Source organism: Branchiostoma floridae, chromosome 7 (assembly GCF_000003815.2).
Source record: "Branchiostoma floridae strain S238N-H82 chromosome 7, Bfl_VNyyK, whole genome shotgun sequence".
Taxonomy (NCBI): domain Eukaryota; kingdom Metazoa; phylum Chordata; class Leptocardii; order Amphioxiformes; family Branchiostomatidae; genus Branchiostoma; species Branchiostoma floridae.
The window spans coordinates 3,580,278-3,595,010 of NC_049985.1; the positions used below are offsets into that span (position 1 = coordinate 3,580,278).

The window sequence follows — 14,733 nt, forward strand, 5'->3', positions numbered from 1 at the left end:
ATTTAGGAACATCAAGATGGCAGACAGTGTTCATCACAAAATATTGTGACATCGTTGCCAAGTAAACTCTTTTGATTGATAGGAAGACTCAGGTCATGTGACTGGATACACCCTGTAGGGATAATTTCACACCCCATATTCCCCGTTCAGTCAGTCGTCGGGTGCGACAAGCTTTCTTACGCTGTCACAAGACGGAGTCTAACTTGCATGTCACACGGCACCGCAGCCTGATTTGCAGGGCCTGGTAACTTCAAATGACTCCGGGCTCCATAAATACTTTATGCAGTGTGATTCAAGCTGGAGATGAGGCAATAAAGAGAGAATTTCCAGATGGCTTTGGCTCGCTTCATGGCTGACCCCCATTTTTATGGCGGAGGTATCTTGAGCTTCGGTACTGTATTCAAGGCCGAACGTTGACGACTACTGTTGCAATGATGTTGCAGGGAAGGAAAATGGAGGCGCTTCTTTTATCTACGATCTTGATCTATGGGGAAAAACTGACTGTTTGGGAAGAGATTCACACCAGATTGCTGACGGAGGATCTTTTGTGGAGATGTGCACTTGGTGACTCAAAATTTACGAGGTCATTTTTATGTATAATAAAGGACTTGCGGCTACAGTGAACATTTGAGTTAATTGTTATCTGACAATTGTGTGTTCGATGATGCAGTGTTTGTAAAGATTATTATTTGCAATTCAGCTTATATTTGGTTGAAGCTGAGAAAGATTTTGATACACCTGTGTCCAAACAAACCATTTCCTTATGATGGACAACCTGAGTATTGTGGTCAATTTTTGACCAAAGCATTTTTAAAACCTGTCTATAATAGTGGCCACCTTGAGTCCCTTGAGTGTTCAGTATAGAAAAGATTTCTGAAACTACTATTGATAATATGAATAACAGTATTTGCATCACTCAACATTCTTTGACCACAGATTATGATTGGAAGGAAAGAAGTACTGACCGGTCTCGCTTGCGGTTTCTCCTTTCATGGAACTCCCGTCGCAGCTTTGGGGTCGAAGGTCAACTGGTGAACCGCAGGCGCTGTTTGCACGAACCTCCCTGTCGCTATCGCCACGCCCGCTGTCATGGTTACTGAGTACCGTGTTCAGGCTGTCGTCTGATGTGTTTTGACCTTTCAGTCTCGTTAAAAGTCGGGAGACCTGAGGTGGACACATAAAAATTCAATTACCTCCAAAATTGATGATAAAAAGGTAGAAGTGGTTACTGTATTACATTACAATAACATCAATTTAAGCCAACACCAATCTATTTTCTTGGTTCTCGGGCATCGTTACATAAAATTTGAGAAAGAAAAAGTCAAGGAAACAGAACGATTTCACTCCCTGAAACTGTGTGTACCAAAATAAAGACTTTCCCTCAAACAGTACTCGTTTTTTAACATGTTAATACGCCAATTAAACATAATTTCTAAAATCCAAGGACCAAGAAATTAGATAAACGGTGTGTTAGAAAAATAGTTGCATACTATCTCAGAATTTAAAAAAAAAAAGCAATGATATTTGGAACAAGGAAAAGACAATACATAGCATTCAAATTTGATAGATTGCACATTCACTGTTGGCTAGGTAAAAATCAATGTATTTATGAAATCCAATCATGTTAGCATTACAATGTTTCAGGTGTCCAATTTTCTCAGTTTGGCCAGCCATAGACACTAAGCAGTTGTCATAAATCACAACACCATATTGACATATCACATCACCATCCTGACAACTTTGAGGAGGTACCATTAGGCCTTTCATGCACCCTGAGTGGCATAACAACCACCTGTTACCCCCTCCACTGCCACCCTTGCCATTTTCAGCTTTGAAAATAAAGCAACTGTGTTGAGGAGTAGGGGAGATCGTGTGACCAACAAATGGGAAGCACCGAGAAACGTAAGAGGTTTGACATTTGTGAAGACTGGTTCCTCCTCTGCCTTTCAAATGCTTCTGTAGATTAGTTAAGGTTGCTGTATTTCAAAATAAAGATAGAATTGCACTCCACAAGTCCTTTTTAGTTGCCCTTTCAAAAAACACATGGAAAGATTTGTGTTTGCTTCTCTCGAATGCTTACAGGTAGGACTGCTGTTAAAACAGTTGATTTCCCAATGGTTGTTTATCATCCAAACAAAGGCCAGGGGTTTATACAGCCTTGGGAGAAACACCTCATAGCAACCATATGTCTTCTCAAAACAGCAGCCGCCCCTCAACGACAAGCAGGTGATTCAAGGAAGTCAGTTGGGAAAGTGATTAAAATCTTCAGCTTCCAGATTGCAATGATGCAGAAAAACAAAACATAACTACACCCTTTTTTAAGGAGTAAACAAGCCCAAGAAAACAACCCTGGGTATTGGGTATATCAGGCTTACTTTTAATCATAGCAGCATTATTTAAGCTGGTCATTGTTTGCCAATGGCTATAACAGATGATCAGCTTCAGTAGAACACACTAAGCATGAGGTAACTGCAGGTCATTGCAACTACCTGTTTCTTAAATCAGTGTTTTATCCAAGAACCATCCTTGGGTGCAAGAGGGATGGACACCCTCTGTTTTAGGACTGATATAAAAGGGAGGCTAGATGCTGGAGCCAGTAGGAGCCGGTAGCCAAACTGGTGCCAGCAAAATGCTTGGGGTGATAGTGTCACTGACATGAAAGCAGATCGACAGTGGAGGCCATTAGAAGAGTGAAGAAAAGTGCCCAGACTGTGCATGGGGTACAAAATGACAAATAAGCTTTTGTACCTCTATTACTCAAACCCAGCGAAAGGAACAAGAGAGAGCCATGCTTCAGTGTTATCAACTGACAATGTAGAGGCAACTAAAGCTATATCAATTTATCTTGTTGCCTCTCAGCTTTGATAATACATTTTGTATTGAACTGCCAGATCAACATAAAAACAGAAGCTGCAACCATAGTCCAATCTTGGTCTCTATTGATCTTTGTCTAACTTCTAAGTTTATTGCCTTGAAGAGGTCTAATGACCTTACTCTGAACAATATCGTTAAAAATTACACAGTGATGCCATCTTGTCCTCTTGCTGATTTTTTGTTACACTCACAGAGCCAAGAAAACTATTTGATACATCATAACATTCAGCTGAGAACCAACATAACAGCCCTGATTCAACGTTTCAACCTTTCGATCCTCAGAAACAGTCTCTTTGACCACTTCGCCACCCAGGCAAGACGCAGAGACGGGAACTTGACACCAGGTGGATGCCCTCCCACCTTACACAAGCCTCCCAACCTTTTTCCTTCCCATTTTACCACCTCATCAATCATGCCACTGCAAAAGGGGAAGACCTTAATGTCAGAATCGATACCCATTATTTAAGACCCGTTGTGCCTGTGCTTTTATGCGCGGGTACCTTTTTCCGAAAAATCCACTCCAGAATTAATCACAACAACCTTAACCTTTTGCGATGTCCCACTGGGTGTTCAAGTCTCTAAAATTGTACGACGCAGTTGGCAAAACATTATTTATTTTTCATTGATTTTAGGGTCTTTGCACAGCAAGGAAAAGCGAAAACTTTGGATTGTAACCTTAACCTTTCGTGATGTCCCACTGGAGGTTCAAGTCAGTACAATTGTATGGCTCTCCTATTACCCTAAGTTGGCAAAATGTTATTTATATTTCATTGATTTTAGGGTCTTTGCACAGCAAGAAAAAGCAAAAACTTTGGATTGCAAACTTAACCTTTTGCGATGTCCCACTGGAGGTTCAAGTCTGTACAATTGTATGGCTCTCCTATAAGGCTAAGTTGGCAAAGTGTTATTCATTTTTCATTGATTTTAAGGTCTTTGCACAGCAAGAATGGTGAAAACTTTGGATTGCAAATGACAGCGTGAAATTTGACATTTTTGCTTTAAAGTTTGGCATTTTGCGTTGGTACCACATTTGTCTAAGCAATTGACATTTGCAATGTGTGGTTTGGACCTTTTGAGAGCCGCAATCTGGTAGCTGCTATCTTTTTGCAATAATTGGTTATTCCTTCAATCATCATTTTGTGAACATATTGGTTTTGCTGCTTGTCTTTGGTAATTATTTTGAAGGATGACATGCTGGCACTGTTTTCCAATCAAATCAATTCCTACTCAGATCATTCCAAACTTCCTGATTGTATTTTCCAGAGTAAACATTTGAATAATAACTAAAACAAATTGCAGAAGAAATGTAATTTCATGTATGTGGGATAGTAACTGTAACAGATTGCGGAGTTAAAACAAAGTGCAGACGGTTCCATGTCGTTTGAGTCTAGACTCGTTCGACCGTAAAAATCACTGAAATATGGCAGCCCGGCACCAATAGATGGAAATTTGATTGTATCAACTAAATTGTCCCAGAGCGAAGCCATGATGACTCTTCCAACCCCGTTAGTATCTTCGCTCAAATCACATCCCTAATTATTCATCAATCAGTGTGAGCGGAAGCCTCTGGGGCCTTGGCTTGCAGATGCTTCTTCATATTTCCAATAGGACGCTGTTAGAAAATGTTAAAATTTCTCAACTTTCTGAAATTATTGATAAGACTGATGGCATAGTCAATATTTTGTGTCGCTACTGTGATACATACTACCAGAGCTCTAGCCAATGCCTGTCTTTTGATGAAATTTTACTGCATATGAGAGAAAAATTTTAAGGCCATTCTGTTGTTGAAGAAATAGAAATATCCAAATATGAATAAAAGGAAAAAGAGTCTGAAATGATCTTTCTGTCAATGGCAAATAAGATGAAGGAAAAAAATTCAAGTAGGCTAGAATCCTGAGTTGAATGTGTAATAAAAAAAGGAAGAATAGGGATACAGGGAGGTCAAGAGAAGAAAGGATGAAGTTATGAATGGATCAACAACTGGATCAATGACAGGAAGAGTCAAGAAGCGAAATAAGATCAACGTCTTACGGAGGGATGCTACATCTGATCATTACTGACTTACACCACCTCATATTACGATGCAAATCGGGTAATCGACTGAGTGATGGACTGATTAGATTGATAGATTGATTGATCAATGCATTTACCAAAACTTACATGATTAGATTCAGTGCAACATTATATAACAGAAGTTAACCGAAACAAAATTCATGACATAGACAAATAGCTTTGCATTGATTGGTGGTTTCAGTTTTTCTTTGTTTTCAAGAGAGGCACCAGCTGAGCTCAGATAGACACAAGTCCTACAGTCCTACATACAAAATATCATGATTGCAATCCATCTAGAGGTTCTTAAGTTATGCTCACCACAAACATCCAGAAACACAGACAGACATTGAGGTACAATGGTAACAGGGAGGACAAAATGTAAAGAATATAGGTTGAAAAGAAAGTCAGTTTGTTCTTACAACTAATCTAATTTTACAGCATGAATCCAAGCAATATCACAGAATAGGGCTGGGTATCGGTACAGTGTACCAGTACAAAACCGGTTTTTCTTATTGGACCGGTCCAGAAAAACTGGACCTGAAAAAATTAGGTGGACCGGATGTTGGACCGATTAGAAGATTTACAGATTATTTTATCAGGCATTCACACGTTTGGGCGCTTGCAGGTGGAAGAAAATAACGAGTGAAGTAAAGTAGAGTTTATAGTCATTTCTACCAAGTTTTACAGTTAGCGTTGAAGGATTTTAGAACGACAGTGTAAGTCTAATACTCCACCAAACAGATCTCTATGTAGTGAAATGGAACATTGGTATGAGTCATACTGCATCAGGTACAGGTTCAGGTCCGGACCTGGACCTGATCCTTTGGACCTGAACCGGACCTGGACCTGAATTTTCTGTACCGGTACCAACCCCTATCACAGAACTTAATCTTATGATGGGTTATTGATTGACATACATAAATCAAACTCTATGCTTAAATACCAACCAAGGACCAACTTACAATCATGGCAAAGACAAGAAGATAACCAAAGCGGACACGCCTATTCGTCATGTGAATACAGTATCAAACAGTAACACCTAACGATGTACTGGGGGTAATTGATTGATTGATTGATTGATAGACATAAATCAAACAGTATGCCGATATCATCAAAGGACCAACAAACTGTGGTAAAGACAAAAAAGATGAAAATGAAAGTCAACATGTCAATTCAGCACAATTGTATTCCGCTTCAATTCCTTCAAACAATATCACAGCACCTAACGATGTGCCGTGGGTAATTGATTGATTGATTGACAAACACAAATCAAACAGTATGTCAATAGTATCAAAGGACCAACAAACGGTGGTAGATCTAAAGACAAAAAGACTATCAGAAAGTGAACATGCCAATTCAGCACATGTATTCGGTTGGCTTCAATTCCTTCAAACAATATCAGAGCACCTAACGATGTGCCGTGGGTAATTGATTGATTGATTGACAAACACAAATCAAACAGTATGTCAATAGTATCAAAGGACCAACGAACGATGGTAGATCTAAAGACAAAAAGATGAAAATGAAAGTCAACATGTCAATTCAGCACAATTGTATTCCGCTTCAATTCCTTCAAACAATATCAGAGCACCTAACGATGTAAAGAGGGTAACTGATTGATTGATTGACAGATATAAATCAAACAGTATCATGTGTCAATAGTATCAAAGGACCAACAAACGATGGTAGATCTAAAGACAAAAAGACAAGACATCAGAAAGTGAACATGCCAATTCAGCACATTCAATTCCTTCAAACAATATCACCGCACCTAACGATGTGCCGTGGGTAATTGATCGATTGATTGACAGATAAATCAAAGCGTACGCTCGGAGCTACCCCGGGACCACCTTACGACGGTGGAGACGAATCATGCTGCAAATTGGATCCTGTTTTTTCTGGTCCCGCTGGGACGTCCCGATCGTTTGGGGAGAACGGTAGAAACGCAGGTTCAAACAGATCCAGATCTAAGGGATCAAGGCCTCTCATATCAGTCATGTTGGATAAGACAGACATAGTTCTTTTGTAAGGCCACACCAATTTATCTCCTTGGCTATTGGACATTTTGAGGTGAAAGTAAAGCAAGTGGACATCATAAAAGCAGAGGGCAGGGAGGAATACTTCAATCTGACTTTAGTCACAACATAAGACTGAGTGCACCAAGGCATAAACTTGGTCCTCAAGCTTTGTTTTCGTTACGTTTTCCCTTTTTTTAGATCCGAGAACCAACAAATTAAATTCATGTGAACTTAATTGTTCAAGTCAAGACTATTTAAGCATTCTAGCATAAGATAAGTTATGCAAATCATTGCTTGTATCTTGTACAGTCAGCTAAACGATTAGAATCATTGAACAGTTACAGTCAACTCCAAGGGATCAAAGCCAGTCATGTCTGTCAAGAAGAATCAGATCAACATGCGCAGCGTCGCAACCGAGACCGTTTAAGTCTTTTACCATAGGATACGTTTATGTAAATAATTGATTGCAACATCTATACACATTATAAGATGCTCATATGGCCAGCTAACTGATTATAACTACCGGATGATAGTTATTCAACTCTTCAGGAGTAAAGTGTGCTTCTGTATCAAGTTCTGATCATTGTTTGATCTGAGACTACTTAAATCTAGCAGCATGAAATGTAAATGATTGATTTCCAAGACTTACATGCAATAAACTGCTTATAAGAACAGCTAAATTGTTGTGATTATAAAACTGTTACAGTTGCAGCCAACTCTATCGTGTAAAGTATGTTGATACTAGTCATTCCAGTCATCAGATTTGCATTATTTTACAATTTAGCATGGAATCCTTTTTTTAAAACCATGACTTCACGTCTTGTTATACACACCTTACAATATCTAGTCAGTCGGACAGTTAGAACTATCAAACATTTACAGAATATTCAGTAACTGTTGAAGCTAATCCCTTTGCATCAGTCAAGGGAGATCAAATTGTTACAGCTTTGCATAATAGTTGTTCCATCGGAGACCACTTAAGTCTGTTACCATAGAATATGTTATGTAGGCCATCGATTATAACACTTTCGGGCCATATGGTGATTCAACGTGAACTAGTTTTACAGTCAGCAAAATGAGCGCGAGAATTATTCAAGTTACACTGTGTGGTGACATATGGTTTCAAATCTACAGCAAGCAAATTTTGATGTTTAATATATTTGATTTAGATAAGAAAGATATTGGTTTTTCTGGGAATGAAGAGAGAAGAATTATTCATATTACGCAACATAGTGACATATCGTTTCTGGGCTAAGGCTAGCAAATTTTGGAAGTTTATCATATTTGATCCAAACGAGAGATAAATAAAATGACTTCAAGTTTGTTGAAATAATCCTGCTTAAAAAAGGTGCGCTGAAGCGAGAAATATTCGTTCTGCCAGCTCCTGACGCTAAAAATAATTACCTGACAGGCGTTGAGGAATTTACCGAGATAAATTGAAAGATAAGTTTCCAAGTTCCCTGCCCCGCCGGACTGTCAGAGTGTGAAAAATGGAATTATGGTGAAGTTGGAAGTGCGGAATATTTCTCCGATGAATTTGAGAGATACGGCGGGTAATATCTGGTTTGCGGAGTCATCGGAAACGCGGATCAGCTTGGAGAAACCCTTATTAAAACTGCCAGTCAACCATTCCTCGCCTTAATGGCAGCCAATTTCTCATCATCGGGTGGATAAGTGAGTTTTGGGGGCTGGAAATACTGTCTGCATGTGCGGGTTAGCTCAGGTGAAATTGGAGCTGTGCAGTTACTGTAAATGCAAAAATGTTCGCGGCGGCCGCTTCACCGCGAATTTAAAACCACCGCGAACATTCTTCCTTAACAGTAAGAGACTACAGTGCATGGTGCTACCGCAAAATTAAAACCACCGCAAAAAGTCCATTTTCCCGCTACCGCGAAATTAAATCCCCGCGAACTTAAATGCATTTACAGTACGTCTCATGTCACCTATACTTAACTGACTAGTTTATCATATCATAAAATAATTAACCCACTTGTAAATTGCTTTTAATTCTTGATTCTTGAGTGCAACTGACAAAGTTAAACCTATGCAAGTGATGACCCTTTCTATAAAGAAAGAAAGAAAGAAAGAAAGCAAATATAAGACTGATCTGTCCACTGTTAGATACATTTTTCATTGACACAAACATTAAGAATCCTGTCTTTTGCAAATTGCAACCACCTGTTCCCATAGACCAGATTTTATCAGTCCCCCGAGTGGTCTTCTTCTAATAGGCAGTTTTGACTGTCAGAAGATTGAAAAGTAGCAACATTTTCAAAAATCCTTTTTTTTCTTTTAAGACTGAACGGTGAAGCACTAATTGATGGAACTAAAATTCATTTGGCACTGGTACAGTAACTCCTGAAGTTACCTGTACGAGTGGAGGTGTGCAGAAAGAGGTACTAGTATTTGGAGCCCTACAGTTTGGTGTCCATGAGGACTACATGATTGGTTACCTATACCCTATAATGGCATAAAGGCTCCCCGTATGATACAGCACAAGCTGACGCCGCGCTGGAGTGGAGACTTAATGAAATTTTCAAGTCGGCACACAAACTTGCGCGCCCGCTGGTAGGAAATTGGTTTTTGGTTGTTTGATTTTGATTTGAGCGCCGGCCTCGCAGGGTACTCCACTTTAAGGGCTGATCGGCTGCCAGACGGCCACATCAATGTGATCGGTTGTTTTGGGGATATGCTTGCTTGAAAGAAAAAAAACAGGTTTGCAGAAACAGGAGATTTGCTTCAAGCATTTGGGGAATTGGAGCCTCTTTTTTACAGCTTCTGGTTCCCTTTTTTACTTAGGTTACACAATTGCTTGTAACATCGCAAGTGACAAAAGTAGATAAATCACTGAAGGTAGAGTCAAGAATGTTTTGCCAAGAAGCTTTTGGTGTTCTGGATTCCATTTCTTAAATGTTTAGAAAGTCCAGGACATTGTACATGTACTTGTACACCATTTCCTCCAATTTGGAGCCTACTACAAAATGTAGTATCTTTTTCATCATCATCTTTTATTTCTAGCCTGATATCTAACCTTGCTCATCTTTGGCCATCTTAACTGTGAATCAGAATAAATCTTATGGCTCCAATATTTGGCTGAAAACTGTCCAAGAAACAACTGATAAGTTTAGAGTGGCCCAGGGACCACCTGTGACTGGCCAGATCCGGTCACCTGTGCCTGTTGTCCTGCACAGGTTGGCTATGCTGAGATATGACCTAAATAAGAAATGGTCTCTGATTAAGTAGTCAATCTTCATTAATCGAATTGTTCCACTTTCGGCCTTCACATGGTTGGGAGAAGGACTAGCCAGTAGAAACTCTTCCCTGAATTAAGTCTAAACTGCCCCAGAAGATGTTTCAAGAGACTGATAGAATCTCGTCTATAAGGACAGGTGGTCAGTTTGGACAGGAATCTTAATGCTTGTGTCAACACAATTTGGCCAGGTGGTCCTTAGCTTCGACTCAGTACTTCAAACTGAACTAAAAAAAATTGAAGACAAGATAGACAAACCTACTCGCTCAACAGAAACTAAGGAGTAGAGACTGCCCTTAGAATTTTTTTTCTACCATAAATTCATCTATTTCTACAGGGACTTAATTTCATAGTAGAGTCCACAGTGTTTTAATTTTTCTAGTTGAAATGATTCCATGGCACAACTACTAGTAATACATTGTAAATGCTTATTGCCAGCATCTGATTTACAAAAAGTCTTTCCAGTATGCGGTACCTCCAAATCTTGGTAAAGCAATTCTAAACAGCAAGGCTCTTGCAATTTTTCTTAATCATAAGGCTCTTGCAATTTTTCTTAATTATCATTATTATACAATATTGATATCTGGAGCTAGGTGAACCTTTGCCTGCATGATAAAAGTCATGTATCTTTTATCGGTCTCAATTTTCCTGAAAATTGATGACTGGGTTGGTAATTTCAAACTCATACATATTGACATGCTCTCAGGAGTCAATCAATACCAACTGCCTTGCAAATACATAAACTGAATTTTTTTTAACACGACTGGCAAATCTCTCCATATCGTAGCTCTGAGCCATTGGTCATGATCAATTCTTTTATAAAGCTTGTGGTCAAAATTTCTCAAGAAGAACACTCTGGGGACTGAACAAATAAATCTGGTTTATGTTTTCTTAAAGCTTGCATCTATGGGGAAAAATGATTCAAGGCACCACATTAGCTAAGTGGTCCTTGTGTAGACGTAGCCAGTTATACAGATTTGAATGTACAGTATTGCCCTTTCTTCCAGTTTCATATCAATGTATTTTACTAGTTGATACAAAGCCAAGACTTTTTAATCTAACTGAAGGCTATAACAGTTACTGAGGTCTAACATATGAGTTTGGACCCAATAGCTTCTGGGAACCACGTATGGCAGAACCGAAAGTGTACAAAAAAGTCTCAGATGTCCATGGCCGGGGATACTGTTACATAATTGTAGGGGAAATGTTGCAGACTTCGAAAAATGAAGTAAGGGACCAGCAAAAGTGTTCACATTGGCCAGGTTGTTCTTCTGTAGAGGTGGCCACTTGTACAGATTTGAATGTACAGTTACTGTATTTCCCTCAGTTATAGTTCCGTATCAATGAATTTTACTGGTTGACACAAAGGCAAGACAGACTCACTGAGTCTGTTAAACCAAGGAGGTTAACCTAAGGCTATTATGAAGGTCTAGCATATGAGTTTGGACCATATAACTTCTGGGAATCGCACACTGGGGTGTATTAAACAATGGCAGAACCGAAAGTATACAAAAAAGGCTCAGATGTCCATGGCAGAGGATACTGTTACATAATTGTAGGGGAAATGCTGCAGACTTTGGGCTTCCCACTGCTGAGGGCATGGGAGGGTCCTGGGGGCAAACACATGGAAACTGTTGTCTGAACAAATCGGTTACAGTTTCGGGACCTCTTTCATCATGTCAACTCCTCTGGAAGACATTAAAACTCATCAAATAGTTCCTACATCTACATCTACATAGGATACCCCCAAATGACCCCGCGAGGGGCAAAAGTAGGGGGGGGAGCTGAGGCTCCCGGGTTAGGGCGGGCAGGCCGCCTGCCTGGCACGGAAGTGCTCAACGTTGGGAGCGCTTACAACCGTGCCAGGCAGGGCATTCCACTCGGGAATTGTGCGTGGGAAAAAAGAATGTTTGTAGATATCGGTGCGTGCAAATATGTGTTGATATTTGAAGTCGTGACTACCCCGGGTGCGCCCTTGGGCAGGCTTCAGAATATTGCTGGCGTCTATGTTAATATTATTGTTGACTACTTTATAGAAAAAGGTGAGGCGGGCGTTCCTCCTCCTTTCGGAGAGCGGGCGCCACTGCAGGTCTGAAAGCATTTGTGTCACGCTGCTAGTCTGCCGGTAGTCATTTAGGGTCACTCGGGCTGCCCTGCGCTGGACGGCCTCCACCGCCTGTATCCCTTTGTTGGTGTACGGGTCCCAGACGATGGCACTATATTCCAAGTGAGGCCGTACCAGCGCTTTGTAACAAGTGGCCTTGACCCTAGATGGACAATGGGTCAAGTTGCGCCGAATGACTCCTAGGACCTTACCAGCTTTGCTAGTGGCGTGGTTGATATGGGTGTCCCACCGCAAATCGTCGGACAGTTGTACTCCAAGATAGGGGTGGGACTTAACACCGGTAAGGGCTTCTCCACAGAGGGAGTACTGAGTCCTAATGGTAATGTTCAACATGTGCCGTTGCCTTTAGCAAAGAGGTTAAAATTACCAAGTACCAAGTCAATGTTTTCCTTTGTTAATCACCAAGAAACAAGGTGTGTGAAAATTTCTCTTGTCCTTGTACTATTGCAAAACTAATTGGACACCTTAGTAGACTTTTCTTCTTCCTAACCTCTCTTAAGAATGAAAAAAAAGTTAATTTTTTGCCTTTTATAATTTGCTCTGTAACGTTAATTGTTACTGACTTATGCCAATCAGTCTTACAAGCCAAAGATTTTGGCAAAAAAATGAAAGTAAACTCAGAAAGTAAAAGTAAACTCAGAAAGCGAAAGTGAACCCATTGTTAAACCCTTTGTTTATTTTTAGCAGCATTTTCTTTGTTCTCTTCCAAAGTGCCTTTGGGTGTGTGTTGTTTAACAACAAGGTGGTAACAGGATTATTTTATAATTCCTCCTGTCTTTTCTAGTTTTGTTTATATAAGAGTTTATAGAATCTAAATGTAAACTAAGATATTGTTGCCTTTTGTCCCATAATCATTAGTGAAAGTGAAGTTGTTTACTCTGATGACCCCTAAATGAAGCTGAGGACAATAGCTGGAACAAAAGAAAGGCTTTTGTACACACAGTTTTATTTGCCCTCCATTTCCTTTAATCCCCCTCAAGCAAGGACATAAAGCCTCGGACAAATATCCCATCATTAGTGTTGGTACTTTGATTTTCTGTAGACAAAGCTGGGCATAAAGGCTCAAACAATAGAATACCTTTTCTACGCACCATTTTATTTCACCTCCAGTTTTCCTAATCCCACTCAAGCAATGCTATAAAAAGCCGCAGACCAATTCTCGATCATTAGTGAGAATACAGTTAGCTTTCTGTAGCTGGGAACAAAGGCTCAAACAATGAGGAGTGCTTTTTCTACACACATTTATATTTGCCCTCCATTTTCTTTAATCTCTCTCATCAAAAAGAAAAGAATTTCCTTTATCATCACAAAACTCAAAATGTGGGACAGCATAATTAGCCAGTGCCTCAAAAGAAGAAACCAAACCTTTGAGTTATGTACTGAAAATAACAGATCGTTAGATCTAAAGACTTGACATTTTTTTTAAAATCTTGTTTTGTATTATCGTATCTTTGTGTGTTCCCTTCCAATTAGGGCATGAGTTTTCAAGTAAGGATTCTATATAACTGGCTCATTACCTCTACTTAGAAATATCAGATAGATCTAAAGTCTTGATATTTTAAAAAATCTTGTATCTGTGTGTTCCTTTGCAATTAGGGCATGAGTTTTCAAATAAAGATTCTATATATTAACGAACCTTGTATCTGTGTGTTCCCTTGCAATTAGGGCATGAGTTTTCAAATAAGGATTCTATATAACCGGCTCATTACCTTTACTACAAACAAACATGGACTGCTTAACCCATTGTTGGTGTGTATACGCGAGGCAGGGGGCATGAGGGACCACCAAGGTTCCCACCTCCGTCTCTATTCATGGATTCTTACCACCATCTGTCTACTTTGTCCTGCTATGGCTTCTCCCATCCACTCACATCTGCATTACAATTGCAGATTGAATGGGACCAGGACCCCAAAAGATGGCAATTACTCTACGGGTCAGCCTGTTTCGGGCGGGACCAGGACACAAAGTATCTAGCTACTAGTGTAAATGTATAAAGGCTCTGTGGCTTGCATTTTTGGGATTGGTGGTTTTTGGTCTGATTGTGTACTAACTTTTTTCTGACGCCTATGATGAATATATTTTTATGGAGAGTTAGCCTTATCGGAACACTACAGTTATAAACTGGCATGTTAGCATCCAAGAAAATAAATTGCAATGAAAGAACACGCACTACAGAGCCTGCCATGAGGGATAGAATATGTGATCACTCTCCCTAAAATGGTAGTGACTGTTCTTGGTTTGGTGTCTTTTGATGTTAGCCCACAACAAAGGCAATTGTATAGTGCACTTGTTAGACCATTTCCTGATAAAAATATAACAGCAGAGAGCAAAAGTCAAAAACAAACAAAAAAATGCCTGCAGCAAAATTGGAAGAACCCATTCTTATCAGATTCCAAAGCCTTTTATTCAATGTT

General features: G+C 39.7%; 1 protein-coding gene across 2 annotated transcripts in view; it reads right to left on the reverse strand.

Annotated features, from left to right (window-relative positions):
• LOC118419444 (protocadherin-17-like) overlaps positions 1–14,733 on the reverse strand; it is a 48,801-nt gene that overhangs the window by 16,742 nt on the left and 17,326 nt on the right. For both annotated transcript variants that reach the window (XM_035825813.1, XM_035825814.1), the window contains exon 2: positions 966–1,164. In XM_035825813.1, coding sequence (XP_035681706.1) covers positions 966–1,164 — 199 coding nt within the window. The remainder of the gene's footprint in view (positions 1–965; positions 1,165–14,733) is intronic.